This window comes from Penicillium arizonense, assembly GCF_001773325.1.
Source record: "Penicillium arizonense strain CBS 141311 chromosome Unknown PENARI_contig006, whole genome shotgun sequence".
NCBI classification, from domain to species: domain Eukaryota; kingdom Fungi; phylum Ascomycota; class Eurotiomycetes; order Eurotiales; family Aspergillaceae; genus Penicillium; species Penicillium arizonense.
The window spans coordinates 1,492,887-1,514,407 of NW_019173283.1; the positions used below are offsets into that span (position 1 = coordinate 1,492,887).

General features: G+C 48.9%; 7 protein-coding genes across 7 annotated transcripts; 5 read left to right on the forward strand and 2 right to left on the reverse strand.

Annotated features, from left to right (window-relative positions):
• Positions 1 to 492: 492 nt before the first annotated feature.
• Positions 493 to 1,459, reverse strand: PENARI_c006G08946 (uncharacterized protein; the record flags this gene model as incomplete). Its single annotated transcript, XM_022630510.1, has 4 exons — positions 493 to 659; positions 715 to 1,155; positions 1,345 to 1,363; positions 1,418 to 1,459. The coding sequence occupies 4 exons, from the start codon at positions 1,457 to 1,459 to the stop codon at positions 493 to 495; spliced, it is 669 nt and encodes a 222-aa protein (XP_022489976.1).
• Positions 1,460 to 2,233: 774 nt separating this feature from the next.
• On the forward strand, positions 2,234 to 9,142 carry PENARI_c006G07519 (type I polyketide synthase; the record flags this gene model as incomplete). The annotated part of the gene is made up of 5 exons (XM_022630443.1): positions 2,234 to 2,946; positions 3,021 to 3,307; positions 3,358 to 3,477; positions 3,538 to 8,282; positions 8,336 to 9,142. The coding sequence occupies 5 exons, from the start codon at positions 2,234 to 2,236 to the stop codon at positions 9,140 to 9,142; spliced, it is 6,672 nt and encodes a 2,223-aa protein (XP_022489554.1).
• A 322-nt stretch (positions 9,143 to 9,464) lies between these two features.
• On the reverse strand, positions 9,465 to 11,150 carry PENARI_c006G01043 (glycoside hydrolase family 32 protein; the record flags this gene model as incomplete). Its single annotated transcript, XM_022630136.1, has 1 exon — positions 9,465 to 11,150. One exon carries the CDS (start codon positions 11,148 to 11,150, stop codon positions 9,465 to 9,467), a length of 1,686 nt encoding a protein of 561 aa, XP_022489470.1.
• Positions 11,151 to 11,985: 835 nt separating this feature from the next.
• Positions 11,986 to 14,695, forward strand: PENARI_c006G03576 (uncharacterized protein; the record flags this gene model as incomplete). The annotated part of the gene is made up of 3 exons (XM_022630257.1): positions 11,986 to 12,049; positions 12,107 to 12,377; positions 13,237 to 14,695. 3 exons carry the CDS (start codon positions 11,986 to 11,988, stop codon positions 14,693 to 14,695), a joined length of 1,794 nt encoding a protein of 597 aa, XP_022490040.1.
• A 1,204-nt stretch (positions 14,696 to 15,899) lies between these two features.
• PENARI_c006G07150 (uncharacterized protein) lies at positions 15,900 to 16,892 on the forward strand (the record flags this gene model as incomplete). Its single annotated transcript, XM_022630431.1, has 2 exons — positions 15,900 to 16,121; positions 16,185 to 16,892. 2 exons carry the CDS (start codon positions 15,900 to 15,902, stop codon positions 16,890 to 16,892), a joined length of 930 nt encoding a protein of 309 aa, XP_022489574.1.
• Positions 16,893 to 18,051: 1,159 nt separating this feature from the next.
• On the forward strand, positions 18,052 to 19,288 carry PENARI_c006G01711 (uncharacterized protein; the record flags this gene model as incomplete). Its single annotated transcript, XM_022630170.1, has 4 exons — positions 18,052 to 18,232; positions 18,291 to 18,388; positions 18,439 to 19,126; positions 19,191 to 19,288. The coding sequence occupies 4 exons, from the start codon at positions 18,052 to 18,054 to the stop codon at positions 19,286 to 19,288; spliced, it is 1,065 nt and encodes a 354-aa protein (XP_022489644.1).
• Positions 19,289 to 20,400: 1,112 nt separating this feature from the next.
• On the forward strand, positions 20,401 to 21,114 carry PENARI_c006G06196 (uncharacterized protein; the record flags this gene model as incomplete). The annotated part of the gene is made up of 1 exon (XM_022630385.1): positions 20,401 to 21,114. The coding sequence occupies one exon, from the start codon at positions 20,401 to 20,403 to the stop codon at positions 21,112 to 21,114; it is 714 nt and encodes a 237-aa protein (XP_022489815.1).
• Between the last annotated feature and the right edge of the window lie 407 nt (positions 21,115 to 21,521).

Here is a 21,521-nt window from a genome sequence, read left to right on the forward strand (position 1 = left end):
GAGAGAAGGCAAAGGAAACCGTGACAGAGAGCAATTCCACAGTCCTATCTGGGTCGTGAAAACAGCTCTCGATGATCCCTACCATTTTAAATGATTTGTTCCCGCGCTCAAATAGAACACGTATAGTACGGAGCTCAGGTGTACTCCATTTACAGTCAACAGAATCATAACATCCAATTAATTTGGATACTTCACTAGTTATCTCCACAGTGGACGATCGGGACCCCTGAGTACGAGATGCCTAGGAAAGTTTTCAGCTTTGGGCCATAAACCCAACGTTCCACTTTTTAGTGGAGGTTCTAGTAAAGTACAACAATTACATTCTAGCGCTGCAGATCTCGAACCCGGTGATGAGCCGAGACACTACCGATAGTGCGCGATTGAAATTAGGATTCGATCACTCGTTCCTCAGCAGCCGATCCGACCCACCACCGACGTAATAATACATGAAAAGGTACGATCTTGCGATACGATCCCCCAGCCCCTTACTCCTTACTCTTCCGGTTCTGTCTTCTTGACCAATCCCCGAAGGGCATTGCTCAATTCTCCGATCACTAAGCCAGACCGTGGAATGACATGTCCTTTACCCATATCGAAGTATTCGGCAGTGTCAGGATCGCAGATGTCGTAAAGGGCTTCAGAGCCGTATCGGAAGGGATCTGCATAGATAGATCAGCCAAGTGTCAAAAAGATAGGGGAGGCATCATTTATTACCATTTGCACCCACAACATGGAGAGTGGGAATGTCGATCATTTCCTCTCCTCCGTCGTCTGCGAGAATGAATCCGCTGTTCGGTCTCATGGCAGGCCAGCCACCGACGAACATGGCGCATTTGATCTGGCGCTCCCGACCTTCCTCGCGATGCCGGCGTTCTTCATCCAAAATGAAAGTGGAAGCAGCCATAGCTCCTTCGCTGTATGCGATAATTCCACTGATCTCGGGATTCCGCTCTAGTGCGTCGTAGATGTATTTCATGAGCTCGGGGTGGTTCTTACAAGACCCTTCTCCAAGTAACCCTCTCATCGCATCCTCGTTGTTTGTATCGTCGCTGGGAGCTGCATTGCCGCGAATGCGCATAATCCACGAATCTTCTGGCGCTTGGCCATCGTCAGCCCACCGGTAATGCGGTCCGACTCCGAAGTATTCCTCAAATCCTGTAGCGTTGGTTAGGCCGCAAATACACGCCTCTATCCTGAGGGAAAATTTACCTGGTGGAGGGATAAAAGGCAGGGGTCCGTTGATATAGTGAAAAGTTGCGTCTGACCCCAAATCCTTCTGTAGAGGTGCTGATTGTAGATTTCCCTGTCAACAACCATAAGACCAATCTTTCGGGGGCTAGTTACCTAGCTGAATGGTGATATTCTGCGTATCTGTTAGCACGACTCCAATTTCGCACACTCAATTCTGCGCACTCACATCAGTGTTGCCAATGGCACCGTGAAGACATAGGAAATGCATGATCAAAAACCGTCGTATACTAATAATGAGAGGATGAATTGAACAGGGTCGAAGGTAATTAAGTCAATGGCAAACGCTACGGACCTGAAAATATTTAATAAAATGTTGGGGGAGCTTTGCCGATCCCTGATCCCGAATCCCTTCGATCGACGTATATGATCCATAGGCTATTTCTCTAAGGCGATGGGATCGGCAGACAGCCACACTTTAGTTGATCCACATATAATCAAATCAGATGCAGGAACAAGACCCATAGATCAAGTCCCCAATTTTTTACAAAGGAGCCATAAAGTCTAAGTATTGCGTTAACTTGATTGGATTTATCAATCCCGAAAATTGAAACAGGTGCATAGCTCCCCACTACGGAAGGGTTTGCCAAACTCCTGTTGGTCTTGGGCCAACCCCTAATCTGGAGACTTTGCATATGTACGAGGCAGAACTTGGACATCTTACCCAATGCCGTCTGTATTTGTACTCTCAGTTGTCAGATAGCCCCGTCTGTGATTTAAAATTGCCGATCGTCCTGCTTTTCTTTCACTAAGTGGGCCGTCTGTTCTCTGTCTTTTACAGAGAAGAATTTACACGTGTGAACTGGTCTGTCCTTATTCTGTACATCTTTTTCTTTTCTCCTTTTTGTCTTCTGTATTCCTTCATCTCCTTTGCATTCTATTCCCTCCTTCCTTTCGCGCTGGGCTCCAGACTGGCATATAGCAGTCCTTAATACTTGCCCATCCTTACTATCACTATTCACTCCTTTTGAACAAACCCAGAAAGATGTCCCCAGCTATGGACACTACAGCAGGCGCCAATGGGCCACAGTCTCCGGGAGAGTCCCCGGCTCTGGAACCCATTGCGATTATTGGATACTCCTGCCGACTTCCTGGTCAGGTCTCTTCCCCAAGTGATCTATGGGAACTATGCACAAGAGGGCGAAGCGGCTGGTGCCCCATCCCCAAGGAACGGTGGTCACCAGAAGCCTACCACCACCCGAACCCTTCGAAAGCAGGCACCTCCAATCAAACAGGTGGCTACTTCGTTGGTGATGTTTCACGATTTGACGCACCTTTCTTCAACGTCAGTGCCCAGGAGGCCGTTGCCATGGACCCACAACACCGCTTCTTGCTGGAATGTGCATATGAAGCAATGGAGAGCGCCGGTATTCCCAGAGAATATATGGCCGGACGTAGTGTCGGTGTTTTTATGGGAGGAAACTTTGCAGATTACGAGTCTAACAACATGCGCGATACTGAGACGACTCCCATGTTTCAAGCCACGGGGTGTGCCCCTGGTCTTAAGGCTAACCGAATTTCATATATGTTCGACCTAAAGGGCCCCAGTTTGACAGTGGATACGGCCTGTTCGTCTTCTCTCGTTGCCTTGCACACTGCTGTGCAGAGTCTGAGGAACGGAGAATCCACCGAGGCCCTTGTGGGTGGTTGCCACTTGCTTTTGAACCCTGAAAACTCCATTTCCATGTCTATGCAGCAGTGAGTCCTTCATCCCCAATGGGGATGGTTCACCTCTTTTTACCCGGCAGTGGTTGACCTTCACATTTCCACAGATTGCTCAGCGAAGAGGGAAGAACATACGCGTTTGAAGAGAGAGGAAAATCCGGATTTGCCCGTGGCGAGGGCGCCGGTGTAATTATGCTCAAGACTCTCTCTGCTGCGATCCGCGATCGCGATCCCATCCGTGCTGTGGTTACTCATTCTGGTGTAAACCAAGATGGAAGAACTAAGGGAATTACCCTACCAAATGGCCAGTCCCAAGAGGATTTAATCCGCCGGGTGTATAAGGAAGCGAACTTGAACCCAGCAGACTGTGGCTACGTCGAAGCCCACGGCACAGGTATGTCACTAAATCCTAACTGAAAGCCCAAGTAAGCTAATATCGTCTAGGTACCGCGGCCGGAGACCCCATCGAGGCAACTGCTATTCATGCAGTACTTGGAGAGAACCGAAACGCGAGAAACCCGCTTTATATAGGATCAGTCAAGACCAATGTTGGCCACCTGGAAGGTAAACAAGACTCCTTTCTTCTTTTTCTTTATTGCTAACTGTAAATCTCCCATTCAACAGGTGCCAGTGGTATTGTTTCTGTCATCAAGTCCGCCATGATGCTCGATAGTGGGCTTCTACTCCCCAATGCCGAATACAAGAAGCCCAACCCCAAGATCCCGTTAGCCGAGTGGAACATGAAGGTCGTGAACTCGACGCGCCCGTGGCCCCGTGGCAAGAAATATATCAGTATTTCCAACTACGGCTTCGGTGGTACAAACGCGCATGCTGTATTGCAAAAGGGTCCTTCGCAGACGGCACCAGAAGAGACCTTGAAGGAAAAAGAAGGCAAGCGCCGTCTGATTTTGATCTCAGCAAATGACCGAGAAGCTCTTCGCCAGAGAAGCCGTGACTACGGTATCTACTTCGAGCAACGTCCCGAGGTCTTTGAAAACACCTTGTTTAGCAACTTCGCCTATACAGTTGGAAGCAAATTGTCTCACCTTCCATTCCGTATCGCTCTGTCCGCTACGTCCCTCAACGATGCTGGTGTTCAACTTGCGCAGATGAAGATCAACCCAGCCCGTGTGGTCGGAGGTGACGGTCCTTCGGTCGCATTTGTTTTCACTGGACAGGGAGCCCAGTGGGCTCAGATGGGTATGCCTCTGATGGATGAATACCCTATCTTTGCCTCTGCCGTCGAGCGCGCCGACAAATGCCTGTCACAGGACTTGGGTGCTGACTTCTCACTTCTCGAGGAGCTGCAGAAGGATGCGGAAAGCTCCCGGATCAACACGCCTTACCTGAGTCAACCGGCATGCACTGCTCTGCAGGTTGCCCTTGTTGACTTGCTTCGCTCCTGGGGTATCCGTCCGAGCTCGGTCGTTGGTCACAGTTCCGGTGAAATCGGCGCCGCGTACGCTGCTGGCATTTTCGACCTCGAGGGTGCCATGACCCTTGCGTACCGCCGTGGTCAAATGACCGAGTTGTTGAAGAGCACCTACCCCGACCTCAAGGGTACTATGATGGCCGTTGGCTCCAGTGTGGAAGACATTAAGCCGATGCTGAAGACCCTCTCCGCTGGATACGCTACTGTGGCCTGTGTCAACAGCCCTTCCAGTGTCACCATCTCTGGTGATGTCCCGGCTATTGAGGAGCTGCAACTCATTCTCGAAGAGAAGAAGATCTTCAACCGTAAGCTCATGATTGACGTCGCTTACCATTCCGACCACATGAAGAACGTCAGTGAGGCGTACTTGTCCGCCATTGAGTCAGTACAACCATCGGACACTGCCACTGCTACCTTCTTCTCTTCTGTGACCGGTGGAATTGGCCAGGCGACCGACCTTGGCCCGAGCTACTGGGTGCAGAACTTGACCTCGTCGGTGCTTTTCGCCAACGCCCTCAGCAAGATGTGTGGCGCCGAGGACAAGCCCAACCTACTCATTGAAGTTGGACCTCATTCTGCGCTCAAGGGTCCCATTCTTGACACCCTGAAAACACTTGGCACATCGGTCGCTTCCAAGGTCGGCTATGCTCCAACAGTTCTCCGGAAAGCCGACCCCTCCCAGTCTGTCCAAGACGCTGCCGGTGCCGTGTACGTGCGTGGTGGAACCCTTAATGTCAACGAGATCAATTTCCCTCGCACGGGTACAGCTTCTCGCACCTTCCTGCGCGATCTGCCGAGGTACCCCTGGCAGCACGAGACGGAGTTCTGGCACACATCCCGTATCACTGAGAAGCACAGATTCCGAGATGGAATCCGAAACGACGTTCTGGGTGCCGAGGCATTCTACTCCAATGACTTGGAACCTACATGGAGAAACATTGTTCGGCTCGACGATATTCCTTGGCTCCGTGACCACAAGATGCAGGGAATGAGCGTGTACCCCATTGCTGGTTATCTGGCTATGGCAATTGAGGCCGCTCGGAGACGCTCAGAGAAGTACGGCACCGTTGCCGCGAACTCGCAGTTCGAATTCCGCGAAGTGAGCGTGGGTGCCGCCCTTGTCTTGACTGATGACGTGGATGCCGAGACTACCATCACCCTCAAGCCTTACACTGAGGGCACTCGTGGTACCTCAGATGCCTGGGATGAATTCCGTATTTGCTCTTGGAACACCAAGCGGTCTTGGACAGAGCACTGCACGGGTCTGGTCCGAACTCGCGCCAACAACAAGAACAAGAAGCAGAACTCTGTGGTCAACTCTGTCGAGTTCGAGGAGAAGGTATTCAGAAAGAAAATCACCGAGGTGAAGGGTGCTGCTACTTACAAGATTGACACCGATAATCTGTACAAGGTGCTCGCAGAGGTCGGCGCTGGCTATGGGACTCCCTTCCAGGGTCTTGAGAACTGCTTCTCTGACCCTCATCACTCGCGTGCTGATCTGTACGTTCGCGATACCAAATCGGTTATGCCTAAGAACTTCGAAGCTCCCTTGACCATCCACCCTACCTTTTTGGATGCTCTGCTGCACCTTGTGTGGCCTATTCTTGGAAAGGGTCGTATGGAGCTCGACACTCTTTACATGCCAACCATGATCAAGAACCTTGTCATCAATGGAAACATTCCTTCCACCCCCGGTGACCACTTCCGTGCCTGGTGTATCGGAGGTTCTGACTTGGCCAAGCCAGAACCCACCAAGTTCGACTTGTGGGTGACACCCACGAACTCTAGTGAGGTCTTGATCAACATGGAGGGTCTGACCATGACTCCTATCAACGACGCTGGAGGTGCTGACAATGGTACCCGTGACCTTTGCTATAAGCTCGAGTGGAGGTCCTTGGCTGAGATTGAAAGTGCGGCTGCCGAGGAGGCTGCTGAGGCTAAGGAAACCAATGGCCATGCCAATGGACACGCCAATGGACATGCCAACGGACACGCCAATGGACATGCCAACGGCCACACTAATGGCCACACCAACGGAGTCAACGGCCACCACGATGAGTCCAAGGATGAACTTCTGATCGCCCAATTTGGCAAGTCTGAAGTTGCTGCTGAGCGCCTGAATGAGGCTATCTCCAAGGAAGCCATTCGCTGGTCGACCTCCATCTCGTCGCTGAGTGAGATCGATGCCAACCAGAAGCGCGAGCATGTTATTATCCTCCACACTGCAGCCAAGACCTTGCGTGACCTTACAGAGTCAGACTTTGCCAACATCCAGAAGACTCTTCTCAACTCTACCAACGTCATTTGGGTCTACCGCAACGACACTCCCGACTCTCAGATGATCGTTGGTCTCACTCGCAGCTTACGCTCCGAAACCCTTGCCAAGGTTGCCACCCTTGGACTCAGCGCCGAGGATGTGAAGAAGCCAGCTGGGCCTGTCTTGGCTGCCATGAAGGCCTTATGGCCAGCTGACCCATCTGCCGAGCCTTGCAAGGACTTCGAGTTCAAGACCGAGAATGGCGAACTCTTTGTCCCTCGTGTCACGAATGACGTCGCTCTCAATTCCTTCGTGAAGAATGAGACTAGTGCCGATGCCACTCTTTCATCTCAGCCATTTGTTCAGCCCGGTCGCCGCTTCCACCTTGAGATTGGCAGCTACGGTGCCCTCGATACTCTGTACTTTGCAGACGACGAAGTCGAACCGCTGGCTGATGATGAAATCGAAATCGAAGTCAAGGCCACCGGTCTGAACTTCAAGGACATTGTCGTGACTATGGGACAACTTGCTCAGCCTTACATCGGTATTGAGTGCAGTGGTATTGTCTCTTCCATTGGCAAGAAGGTCACCAACTTGAAGGTTGGCCAGCGAGTCATGGCTCTGCCCCTGGGTGGTTACTCTACATTCGCACGCTGCAAGGGAACCAGTGCGACCCCCATCCCCGAAAACATCTCGCTCGAGGTTGCTGCCACTGTGCCCGTTGTCTTCTGCACCGCATACTATGCCCTCTATGAGCTTGGTCGCCTGAAGAATGGAACCGGAGAGAAGGTTTTGATCCACGCCGCCGCTGGTGGTGTCGGTCAGGCCGCGATCATGCTTGCACAGATGGCCGAGGCCGATATTTACGTGACTGTTGGAAGCGCAGAGAAGAAGGAGTTCCTCATCACGCAGTACGGTATCCGCGAGGACCACATCTTCTACAGTCGCGATGCTTCCTTCGGTCGCAGCCTTCGCGAAGTCACTGGCGGTGTCGATATCGTTCTCAACTCCCTCGCAGGTGATCTGCTCCGCGAAACCTGGGAATGTCTTGCACCCTTCGGAAGATTCATTGAAATTGGTAAAGCGGATATTACCAAGAACACCCGTCTGGACATGCTGCCTTTCGAGTACAATGTCTCATTCCACTCTGTCGATCTTACCAAGATCGCGGCCTACAGGCCTTGGTTGATGAAGCAGTTGCTGGACAACGTTTCCTCCCTCATGGCTCACGGCTTCATCCACTCCATCTTCCCTCTCTCGTCTTACCCCATTTCTGAGATTGAGACCGCTTTCCGTGCCTTGCAGACCGGAAAGTCGATGGGTAAGATCGTGGTCATTCCTCAAGAGGGCGATCATGTCAACGCAGTCGTCGCCAAGACTGGCTCTAACATCCTCAAGGCCGACGCCACCTATATTTTGATTGGAGGTACTGGTGGTCTGGGTCGAAGCATGGCTAAGTGGATGTCACAGAAGGGTGCCCGCAACATTGTACTCGTGTCACGAAGTGCTACAGTCAATGCGAACGTGCAAGCCCTGATGGATGAATTGGCCCCTAGCGGCACGAACATCTCCGTCAAGGCTTGCGACGTCAGTACCCGCAAGTCAGTCGACGCTATGTTGAAGGATATGACGGATATGCCGCCAATCCGCGGTGTTGTCCACGGTGCAATGGTTCTTCGGGTAAGTCAACCTGCTACATTTTTATAGTTTGCAAATTACTAACGTCTTCCCAGGATATGCTCTTCGAGAACATGGACCTCGAAGACTTCGAGGCTGTCACTGCCAGCAAGGTCGACGGCGCATGGAACCTCCACGATGCACTCACCAAGTCTCCTCTTGACTTCTTCGTGGCGCTGTCCTCCGTTTCCGGTGTCGTCGGTAACCGAGGACAAGCCGCCTACTCAGCCGCCAACGTCTTCCTGGACGGCTTCATGGAGTGGCGCCGTAGCCAGGGTCTCCCTGGCACAACAATCGACCTCACTGCCGTGAGCGACGTGGGTTACCTCGCCGAGGTTGACACCAAGCGCAAGCAAGAGGTACTGAAGAACATCGGCACAGACGGAATGACCGAGGCGGAAGTGCTGGCACTTCTGGCTGCGGCCATCACCGGCGATCTGACCCAGTCATGCGGCGGGCAAGCCATTACTGGCTTGGAGTCTAACACCCATGACCACTTCTGGGAGCAGGACGCCAAGTTCAGTCTCCTGGCCACGGCCAACAAGTCTCAGGCCGGTGGAGAATCAGCCGAGGTCGCTCTGCCGCTCCATGTGCAGTTCGCCAACTCCGAGTCTAAGGAGGAGAAGCTGCAAGTTTGTTACAAGGCTTTGGCAGCCAAGCTGGCCCAAGTTCTGGTGCTTTCCCTTGAGGATATCGAGCCTACTATCTCCGTTTCTTCACTTGGTTTGGACTCTTTGGTTGCGATTGAGATTCGTAACTGGATTGCCCGTGAGGCAAATGCCAATGTGCAGGTGCTGGAGCTCCTGTCGACTGGTTCGCTGATGGCACTTGCTGATGTCATTGTGACCAAGTCTCAGAAATAATTACAGACTGAATGATGTGAAGGATTACGGCTTTCTTTTTTTGAAATGGTATATAGATTGTACAGTCCATTGATGGCGTTTACTGCGAGGAATCTTAATTTTTTTTCTACTTTTAATCCTGCGATCGAACTATTGTAGACTTACACAAAAGAAGCATAAAGGCCCATTTGTACAAACCTAGCGAAGGGATTCGATATTGCCCGCAGAATTCCCCCCCTCTCCCCCCTCTTGATACTTGCACAATATACGCAGACATCGATTGCACTGAGTCGCGTCAAGTTGATATACATACAATGCACGTTTCCTTCAAACATCTTAAATTTCAAGCTACGATAGCAGGACAGAGAAAACTTTCGCTTCTTCCAAGCTCCTGCTCACGCAACTCATTCCCTTCATGCGCGCCCATCTCTGTCAAAGTATCACCGGGGATCCTGTCTGGCCATGCATCTCTGAGCCTATCCCAGAGTCTCAAATCTACAGCCGACTCAGGATATGACCCAAAGTTGTATGATGCACATATCGAAGTCTCAAGGCTTGGATAAATACGTGAAGTGAGCGTGAATCTGTTGTTCACGTAAATCTCGACCAGAGAAACATCGACAAAGATTCGAACAACAAGGTCTTCTCCATCGAGGAGGTCAAGATCCCCAAAGTCAGGAGTTGACTCCCCGAGACCGTGGATAGAAGACTTGCTTTTATCAACTATCATTGCGCCCTTCTCGAGATCAAAGATGAGCTTCGTAACTTCGGTGTTATCAGGCGATTTTCGAACATTGAAATCAAACCTCTCGTTGCCGGAGAGGTTGGTGAAGGTAGCTGTTAGTTCAAAGGTCTTCGTTCGGATTGAGCTAAACTCCTGAAGCGAATTCGAGGGATAACCAGATCTGAGAGTCGTGACTTGTGGTGCTGGGCGAATTCCAAGTGTTGACATCCTGCCAGATTCTTCGTCAACGAGCCATCTATTGCTCGCTCTTCCAACATCGGTTATAGGCTCAGAGATCTCGAACAGCTCCCTTGGATGAACCAGACACCCTGCCCAGCCCTGCGACTCTATGACAGACTCTTTTGCACTTTCGTCAGCCCAGCCCAGTTGAAGTAGTCTGTTTTCACGATCACGAAAGATATGGGCCGCATATAAGATGCCGTGGTCCAATAATCCGTGGGACTGAATTTCGAAGTCCAGGCTGCCGTTTTTCAGAGTGAATTTGCCGGAAAGCCATAAGAGATAATGCCCATTGTGTCTTTCGCTATGACTGTCTTCCTCGACACCCACGACGATATAGTCTTGCTGGCCCAGAGTAAAGAATGAAGCGCATTCAAAGTTCTGACCAAATTGCAACTTGCTGCTGGGAGAGATCTTCGACCCATTCTTTACTCTTAGCACTGTTCCCAGAGACTCCCATCCTAGCAGGTCATTGGATTGATACACGCAAAGCTGAGATCCCAAGTCTCGATTGCCCGACGCAATCATCATGAAGTTGGTTTCGACATCTGACCCCAGCAGCTTGGAAAGAGACTGCGACTGTGAAACAAAGGGATCCCGCCATCCGGTTGTTCTTGTGCCATTTTTCGGTGATGCTAGAAGCGGATTGTATTGATAACGGTGCCATGTTTCCCCGAAATCTGTTGAGAATGCAACAGATTGGGACTCGCACCCCTCGACGTACGGTAGCGACCAATGGATTGGCAAGGATGAGACACTCGTGTAGAAAAGGTACAAAACACGCTCTCCTTCGACGATTTTGGAAACGATTGATCCAGAGAAAACACCTAGTGAGTCGTAGGATGTGCCGTTTCTCAACGCCGGGGTGCAGTCCTGCCATGCGACTAAATCTTTGCTCTTTGCCATTCCCCAGGCACTATTCCCGCCTTTGGAAGTGCCTGGGTTCCATTGATAACAGACACGGTATTCCTGTGTCTCTGGTATCCACACTGCACCACATGGATCGTTCATCCACGAATGAGGAGCGATAAAATGCGATGTAGGCCGGAAGCGATTGAATGCCATCTCGCAATATTGGGTAAATAAGAGGTATTTCCAGAATGTATGAGATATTGGATTATGAAGATGAGTGACCGAAGTGGCTAAATATATCCAGGCTTGTTTTGGCGTTCTCGGAATTTCGGTATACTTCAAAAGATCGCACCTCAATTACGCGTTTCCCCTTTTTCGGTCAATTCTCGCGACAATCGATCACGAATATCGGAAAAACAATCACAGTCAAAAAAATTTGTTCGCAACTAGATACCCCATTTCTAAGTTCTGAGATTCCAAAAAAGTCAAGTCTCGGTTTTGCTCCTCATTCTTCGCCGAGCTGTCTCCCACATTCTTCCCGGTGAACTGCATTCCTGGTCCAATGATAACTCCAAAACTTGATATTTCACCGAACGAACAATTATGAAGGGCATGAGTATAAGTCTCTTTGATACGAAAGCCTTGACAGCTACGATCTGATCGCTAAAATGCCGGCCAAACTTCGGAGATATCCCACGACTTTCGAGGAGGAGCGAATAGTTTCGCCGATATTTTCAACCTCAACATCACTCAATTGGTCCTTTCGGATCTGTCAGATACAATCAACGAGCCATACAATCAACAGCCATGGAAGTGCGCGAAGCAGGTCTGCATATTGTGGAAAGACTGGAACCCGGACTTTGCCTCGTACTTCCCCATATGTAGATCCGTTGGTGGTCCGTACATGTCGCATATCTTACGAATTGAGATATATTGTGAACGTCAAGTCCACAATTTTGGTCATTATAAAATGATTGCTTTGAACATCCCATCCTGCTACTTATCATAAGAGGCTTTTGATCAAGCAAGCCATTGCGCTCGTTCTGCAATGGAGTTAAAGAGCATGCATCAAGTCGTTTCGGACAAGACAGATCTCAAGGAAAAGGAGATTGGTAATGTCGAAAATGTCGCACACTTTTTGTCGATATCGCTAAGAAAGTCACTGTTAGAACCATCATGGCTCCTAAAACAGTACCAGCAGCTATGGACGCACCTCAAGAAAGACAAGCGCTTTGTTCTCTGGGCATTGTATATTAAGCGCATTAGTTTGCTCAAGTTGGACCTCGACATGGAGGACGGCGAGCCTCCCAATTCAAGCAAGACGACTGGAAAGAGATATTTTCCAAGGACCATCGATCAAGAACAGTTGTCGCTGTTCCTGGCCTTCAGTCGCAGGATTTCTCTGATGGCTGCTTTGCAAATGGGTGCTCATATCCCCGAGTGCGAATATATCTATCTCCTGCTCCTCTCCAGATACCTACCAGACGTAGTATTTCGAACTTATTGGCCAGAGCAATCCCTTTGGCCTCACTGCAATCTCCTCAACACTGCAATTTCTCTCGAACTGTGCGGCTGTTTGCATATCTGACATACATCCTCGTCGCAATGCTCTTGTGGAAGGTGGAAGCCTTCTTGCTGCATGGTCTGTCGTTATTGGAGCGACGACGTCCATCGCTGGCTCCAATTTGGCAGCCACTGCTCTTTTGGTCTTCATATGCTATATACCGGCTCCGTCTGCTGCTTAAAAACTGATTTGCAAATAGTTCAAGGTGAGAGAGAAGAGAAGAGAAGAGTCGAGGCTGCTTTGGCCTACTTGGAGACAGAGGAAGAGTTGATTCAGTGGGACGCTGAGTGGTTGGATCAGTTTGAGCAAGGGGGAGATTCAAATCTCTGCGAAACTAACAATCCTTGGATTTCATAACATGTGTCTTTTTTTTAATACTCTTGACATTTTGTTTCTGCAGACCACGGCCAACTAGCGACGATCAATACAAGCTAACTTTTTTTCATTTGCGAATGAAGTCTCTTGTAAAAATTTACTGATAATTCTCTCATATTTGAAATACATAAAAAGGAACACAACCAATCTTCATTTACGTCTCCGAGTAGATAATATCAGTATTCTTCTGTAGCGCGTATCCGTATAGATGCGTAAAAGGCGGTATAGAGTGTAACGACCCACTCCCTCCAATAGATTCTTTATATTCTGCCGTCCTTGACGGCTGCCTCGAGTTTCATTCTCACATTCACCCGGTTGACTCATTTCGACCTTACTTTCTGCCACTAACATTTGAAACAGTTCTACCCTCGACGTTACGAGAGGGTACGTTTGGAAAATGCTACTTCAATATGTGCACTCTTTATCAAGCACGCTAGATGCTGCAGTCGTATTATACGGCTTCGTTACAATATCACTTCTGATAAGCCTGCTCTTTGCGGCTATTGCATACTCTGGAAACAACTTTGCAACACGAAGGAAATTGAAACATCTACGGAAACTCGGTTTATACAAGAGCAACATGGCTGATCAATATGACCCGAAATACAAGGCACCGGAAGGAGCCCGCCTCGATGGACTAGCCCGTGTGAAGGCAATATACATCCATCCTGTCAAGTCATGCGGACCTGTGGAGGTCGACCGAGCTTTGCTCACCAAGGCTGGCTTTAAGTACGATAGGTCTTTCGCACTGGCAACTGAGATGCCTCAACCAGAAGCTCCTACAGTGTCAGAATGGCGTTTCATCAGCCAGCGCACCAAACCAAACATGGCTCTCATCAAGACAGAATTATGGCTGCCAACCAAGGACAGCAATCCAGACGACCCGTTAGTTCAATCAGGTGGGTGTGTGGTCTTGACATTTCCAGACCCAGATATGCCTGACTGGACCACTCGACTTGAGACACTTTTCCATACATGGAACCTCTCCGCTACGCCCCAGGTATCCTTCATTGTGCCTCTCCAAATCACAGCGACTCAGATGGACCGGCTTCATATGAGGATGAAAACGTTCCGTATACATTCCCGTGACGCAAAGGGCCTTGATATGGGAGAAGTACCTTCAGTTGCATCTGCCTTGCCTAAGCTGAAGAAGTTTCTGCGAATCCCCAAGGATCAAAGTCTCACGCTGTTGGGGTGCACTCCAGATACCCTCGTGCGTACCGATAAGAACCTTGCGCCACTTCAGTACATCGGCACCCCAGCCGTACATGGCTACACAGACCAGCAGCCTGTCAATATCAACAGTTTGTCTTCGGTACATGCTGTGTCGGCACTTCTTCCCCCAGAGAACCAACCTTTGAATGCAGTTCGCTTCCGGGCAAACATATGGATCACAAACACTCCCGCCTATGAAGAAGAGACGTGGAAGCGCTACCGCATACTGCCTAAAAGAGCCAAACTTCGTAGCAGCGAGAAGCCACGCGCCAGTGTAGCTCCCGTGCTATCAGTTGTTTGCCGCACATCTCGATGCACTATGCCGAACGTCAACACTAATACGGGAACATTCGATGCGGATATTCCTCCCCCAGAGAAAAAGAAAGGCAAACCTCAGCCAAGCACAACATTAGTCGAGCACCGTACGATTGAGACTGGAAATAAGGCGGCACTCGGTTACCTTGGCATGCACTGTGTTCCCGAAGATCGGAACTTGATGGAGGCCGAAGAGCAAAATATGGGGTTGTATGTTGAGGTCGGCGACGAGATTGAGGTCCTTGAACGGGGAGTACATCTTTACGGGTCTACAGGGAATGATTATTAATATCGTTCAACTCGGCTTTCAGATGGGCATACAACTCAGCTCTGGAGGGGACATGATAACTTTGCGTGGGAGTATGCGAGAATGCAATTCAGGAATCCTCAAACGCCACAGGGAGAGGATACCTTGTTCCCCGCCTATGTGCGGCCGTGCTGTACCCGCAGGCTGTGCTTACAATGTCGCCTCTCGGGCCTGGGATGTGTGCGCATGATGTAAATATTTCGATAGGAGGGGGCGAGGAGATACTGATGATTGCAAAAGCCTCTGAATATATAGAATATCTACTCTTCGTTGGGAGGGTCGAATATAGATGCTGATATGGAGGGATCTGTGGTTTGATCACCGAAACTAGACCTGCGAAAATTCAGTACATTGGACTTGCGAGACCTTGATTGACTTCTTTTCTTTGGTCCATGTGCTACACCAAAACTAGTGGTTCATTGGGTATTGAACAATCCGCAATCTTGCAAGGGGCCCTGGGTGATCGATTACTCCGGGCATTTATCCTTCAACAGTTGCTGATTAATAGTGGTGCCAATTAAACTGTTCCATTTGCAATTGGTAATTAGGGTTGGAAAATAGCGAGTAGAAAAAGGATAAAAAAGAAGGACAAAGTTTAGAGTTAGAGAGGAACGGAGTGAAACATTCTCGGGTCAAGACCTGTAGGATCCAAATACTTCCAGGTTTACTGTAAATAGCCTTAATTCGATGAACTACCACCCGCAAATATGCAAGCCAACAAAATAGGATAAACCGTGATTCAATATACACGCTGTAATGCATATTCTTTGAATTCTGCAGTAATGTCTCAGTCAGTCTCAATTTTTCTCGGTGGCGGGATAGCCGATTTTCAACCCTTACAAAAGCAAATACTACCCTCGACGAATAAAGCGGCAGTAGAGGGCCTTGCCGAGCGAGGCCGGATGATCCCCACATCTAATGCAAGACGCAAGCCTAAATAGCTTCATTGGAGCGAGACCCCCTGAACGGGGTCCTCGTAACAATACATGCCAACGGTAAACATTTTGGGTCAGCCGATTTCAATGGGGCGCCTTAACTGAGATCAAAACTGACATACCTCGAATAATAAATAAATCAGGCAAACATATGGCAAAAAGAGATTTATTTATACCAGGGCCAAGAGCCATTTATCTTCGATGGCCACTTTCATAACGCATCTGTGGAGCTAGAGTGACATCAACCCAGAATGAATTTGTTTTCCACCTTGTGGGGACCCTTACTTGCAGCTACCTTGGGCTGCTTGTTTGCTTCAGTGGAAGCATCCAAAGACTCCCTAACAAAGCATGCAAAGCCAACCTTTACATTTGACCAGCTTTGGGATCTTGAAAAGACCTTTTGGGATGCTTTCCTCTACCCTGCAAATCTGGAGCAAACACAGGGAAATTCATCTAGAATTTTCGCCTCCGATGTAAGGCATAATGCCTTCGAAACCCTTTTTAGATGATTATTGAATATTTCTCACAAATCATAGGTCCAAGGACGTGTTGACATTACCCGCACCTTCGACGGAGATGAGCTCAACCGCGAATACATCTTCGGTCTCTTTTCGGATCCGGAGCACGTCAGTCTTGTCGGTGTCCCGATTGCATATAATATAACCCAATTTGCCGCTAACGACAACATCGCCTCTGCAACCACGGTGGTAACTTTCAACGCAACCACCTTCGGAGTTCTCATCCCGGTCACGATCGATACGTGGATCGAGTTCAACCCAGACGGAAAGATTGCTCAATATGACGCCGTGTTCCGCTGGTTCGAGTACCTAGTCGACTTCCTAATCGGAGGTGTGGCAACGAAGATCAATGCTACCTCGCCTGACCAAGCTGTCGCATACGTGGCCGATCTATTAGCAAATACAATTTGCGAGACTCATGAACAGTATTGCACAGGGTCAAATCAGCAGTATACCGACACTACTGCTTGCTATGACTTTTTGACCAAAACCGCACGATTTGGCAAGAGTTATGAGCTGGGTCGTAATACATTGCTGTGTCGTGAGGTTCATGAGCATATGGTGCAATATCGGCCCGAAATCCACTGTGCGCATATCGGACCTGGTGGTGGTGGATACTGCGTTGATGATATGAGTTACGGACAGACTGTGCTACAAAGATACTTTAATGATTCGTGGATACCATTTGGGTATGGCACAGATCAAAATCTGTGGTTAGCCAACTGAGGGAACTCAACTAGCTGAATGTTCGCATGCTGTCATAAATGTACTGAATTTGAATCACGACGCTGCCAAATCGCAAAATGTCTTCAAATACCTTACAGGGTGTTCTCGTGTTTGTTACAAACCCCACATGATCATATAAAATCAAACTTGCGTTTTACCTCTAGTACATGAGCCTACATAAAGCTTCTTACACAGATCTTCTGCCGATTGTACTATTATGGGAGCTGCTGCTGCACTATAGTGGTCGCGTGACCAAGCAAGCCCTCGGGGAAGGCAGACAACTTAAGTACACAAAACTCAAATGGTGATCAGCGTTCGTTTCATCTATGTTGCGTGCTATGTCACATTAGGAACGAGATCATTGGAGCATCCACGGGGCCCCCTTGTTTGTTAAAACCAAAAACAAGGTTCTTGGCTTATCACGAGTCTAACGTGGTCCTACGGGGAATTATGCAAGCAAGGGGCTTTCCAAGCTACTGTATACAGCTTGAAGCTTGATCAATGATATCATATAACACACCTTATCGATAAAGTCTCCGGTGTTTTCAACCTTGTTTGGAAAAGTTCGCGTACCCTACATTCCAATCCCTTCGCATGCCCGTTCCTAGCCGTCTTCCGTTTGCCCTAGCTAGCAATCCTCCGACACAGACCGAGTGATCTTTCTATTCCCCACACAAAGCACGTCAGTTGGAGCCTTTTAGAGTGTTCATAGTCAAAGGAGATTTAAAACAGGGGTTCGATATCATAACACAGCATAGTGGACCCATGAAAGTGATCTCATTAACTTGCACTTATGTTAGGTCAAATCATCAGATTCCCGGTCCAATTGCACAATCAGCTAGATGGCTCCGCCTGAATGACCAACTTCCAAAGATGTGAGGCAAAGTTGCCGGCTATAAGCCGCGGATCCCAGAAGTTACATGCCAGCCTTATAATCCAAGTCGTATGGAAATTCTTCCCGTCACCTGGTTGGCCTCTAACGTGGATTTATCCATCCCTTCCAAAAACTTGGACCTCCCTTGACCGTCATCGAGCAATGTGACAAAAATTAATTATAGGTGCAAACATATGTAGTTATAACGGATAGGTCGGCCGTCTAAATCTGATTCCTGTCTTGTCTCACATGCTATGTCATTCAACCTGACAGAATACAATCAAAATGGAGACTAGACACTTTTGCAGCAGCAACTCACGAACTGGGAGCGAGGCCCAGATACACTTATGTCCTGAAAAGTTCGATGGTATCTCAACTGAAGAGGAAAGACTTCCTCCGGTGGATGGAGGAATCCAAGCATGGATGTTTCTGGCAGCATGTGTTATGCTTGAGGCTCTTATATGGGGTAATAAACACAGGACAAGTTTCAATCATGCAGAACACGCTAACTAACTGCACTATAGGATTCGCCTTCGCTTTTGGTGTGTTTGAAAAATACTATCGAGACCTTGAAGATTTCCAGGGCTCTGATATGGTGGCTGTTATTGGAACATGTGCTACGGTTAGAGTACCAAATCTTACTCCTTGCCCATCTGCTAATGATTCACACAGGGAATCTCCTATTTGAGCTGTCCCGTCGTAATTATTGCAATGATTCTCGTCCCCAAGATGGGCAGATGGTTTTCTATCATAGGATTAACCATCATGTGCTTTTCACTAGCTTTGGGATCATTCTCAAAGAACGTTACCCACCTTATCCTCTCACAAGGTGTCGGATTTGGAGTCGGTGGCTGTATAGCATACAGCCCTTCAATTCTCTACATGAGCGAATGGTTCGTCAGACGAAGAGGACTTGCATTCGGCATAGTCTGGGCTGGATCAGGGGTATCTGGGCTCGCCTTTCCGATCGGCCTGGAGAAACTCTTGTCAAATTTTGGGTTCCAAACCACTCTGAGAGTCATCTCCGTCCTCATTTTTGTTCTAGCTGCTCCGCTCTTATACTTCCACAAACCACGCCTTCCAGTTTCTAAAACGATCGGCTACCATCGTCTCAACTTCCGATTCCTTCTCAACAAGGTATTTGTCATCTATCAGATTGGCAACATCATGGAGGCACTGGGATTTTTCCTACCGGGCATATATCTCCCAACATACGCCCGCAATATCGGAGGCTCTAGTTTTATATCCTCGCTCACGGTGATGCTTTTAAATCTAGCGTCTGTGTTCGGCAGCGTGACCATGGGCCATCTAGCAGATCGATACCACGTAATCACCTGCATTACGATCTCCACCGTTGGCAGTACGCTGGCAGTGTTATTCCTCTGGGGATTTTCTTCAACAATTCCAACTTTGTTGGTATTCAGTGTTGCATATGGACTATTTGCAGGATGTTTCTCGGCTACATGGTCAGGAATTACGAATGAGGTCCAACGAGTCGACCCAACCGCCGATGCGACCATAATATTTTCAGTCATTGCCTTTGGGCGAGGAATTGGCAATGTCGTTAGCGGCCCTTTCAGTGAGGCGTTGCTTCGCACAGATCCCTTGAAGGATTCTATTGTCGGGGGATATGGGAGTGGATATGGTCTCGTCATCTTATGTACGGGACTGAGCGCTCTATTGAGCGGGATATGTATAGTTGCGCATCACATGAAATGTATATAGATGGACTCGGTGTATATTTATGTACATGATTGATGGCGGATTCTATAGGATGAAACATGGGAAGGATATTTGTGTGTTTAGCGGATACTTGCTTTTTTCTTCTTCGGTGTTTTTCAGATCCTGTGTTTCCTACGTTGCTCATCTACTACTTCCCCCCAGGCTCGCCAAGCTTGGATACTCTAGATTTTTTATAGGCAACAGAATTTTAAAATTAAACTTGAGAAGTTCATTCAGTCACTGTAAAGAACATCTTTTGTAGTCAGACCTGGTTATCCGCTCTCATCCGAACAGCTAAAAAAGAAATGCAAGGACTCAGAATTTGCTACCTTGTGGGACCAAAGCTTCATTATGATTCAATTAGAGAATCCACCTTTTTTTTAGTAAGGTATAATTGTCTTAAATACTCCGTGAGGTTCTAGGTCTTTTTAGGATGCAACTGTGAACTTTTCGGAGTCTACGACGCCATGATCCACACCATGCCGGGTATCCCGAACCTCCCCAACTGCAGTTAGTACCTTCAAATCTTGAGCTCCACGTTTCCCGAAACTTTATTGCGATGATAGGCAGCGAATTGATCTGGCCTGTTGAGATATGCAACGGTATACGTCATTTGACGAAAATATAGCTATATCATTGAACACCATAGTTGCCTTTCTCCAGTGTTCCACGCGCAATCCCTGCCGCTTACCTCTATGACGCTAGCAAGAAAAGGACTACCGGTTATCTTCCAGCTTCATTTCGCCTGATTTGCGAATCTTGCCGCATTCGTCGCTAGGCGCGATCATGACTCGAGAAGACTTATGCGAGCTTATAAAACAGTGCCCGGGTACGGACGACGTAGCAAAGCTTTCTTCTCTCCCACTTTCATCTTCCTCAATCTTGTATACCTTTAAAGTGACCTAAAGAGAGATGCGTTTCCTCAACTTGATTAGCCTTGTCTTGGCCGGAGCTACTGCCTCCTCTGCGGCGAACTGTTCTTGCTCGCCCTCGGATTCTGACGCCGGGGTTCTGGAATTCGCCTGGGGTCTGGCTGACTTCATCGGCGGCTACTACAACTCCACGGTGGACTCCAACTTCCCTTCTAGCTCGAAGAACGCGTCTATTGTGGCATACAAGAAGATCCTCCAGGGCCTCTCAAACCAGAACACGCTCGCGCTTGAAGCCGTTGAGAAGGTCGGCGCCAAGGTCTCCAGCTTCCAGCAGCCCAAATGCAACTTCACGTACCCCAAGGTCAACACCACCTCGGCCTGGGCTCAGTGGGCCTATCAATTCGAGTCTACTGTCACTGGTGGCTTCATCGGTCTTGCTGGCTACACCCAAACCCCCGAGGTTTCCTTCCTCATGGCCCGCCTGGCTGCTGAGTACAACGGCCATGCTACTTTCATCGGTAGCCGAGTGAACTCCACATTCTTTGCCGACAACGCCACTTCTTTGGTGTCGGCATACGGCCCTAACCAGATCCTCTCAACCCGCAACGCGACTGGTAGCCTCGGCCTGTACCTCGGTGGCTGCCTCAGTGCTCCAACCAGTCCTTGCGGCACCCTGAGGATCGGCCCCTTGGACGCTACTCCCAGCTCCTCTGCCGGTCCCAGCTCCACTGCTTCTGCCAAGAAGCACCACTAAGTGGAGAGTGGTTGTCCACAATGTGTGATATCTTGATAAGTTCTGTCTGTGAAGGAGGAGGAATGATAGCTTGATATAATGATCCGGAGAGGTTTAGAATAATGGATGTTTAGGACGGACCATTTGAGCCCTACAAATAGTAATGATAGAAACGCATGAAGAAAGTGGCGGTGGCTGAACAACATACCGAAAAGTAAAAATTTCATTTTTAAATTATCTCAGCCTTCATCTACCTCATGAGTTTAGGTTTGCTCAAATTTTTCGATCATTCCTACCGTAACCCCCGCATATGGCTCGGCGTTGCCCGAATACGAGCAGGCCATGACCCGATAACACGTTGCAAGGATTGTACCTCATCCCACCTCCAGGGTTTAACAAACAGAATTTTATCCAAACCTTTTAATTCT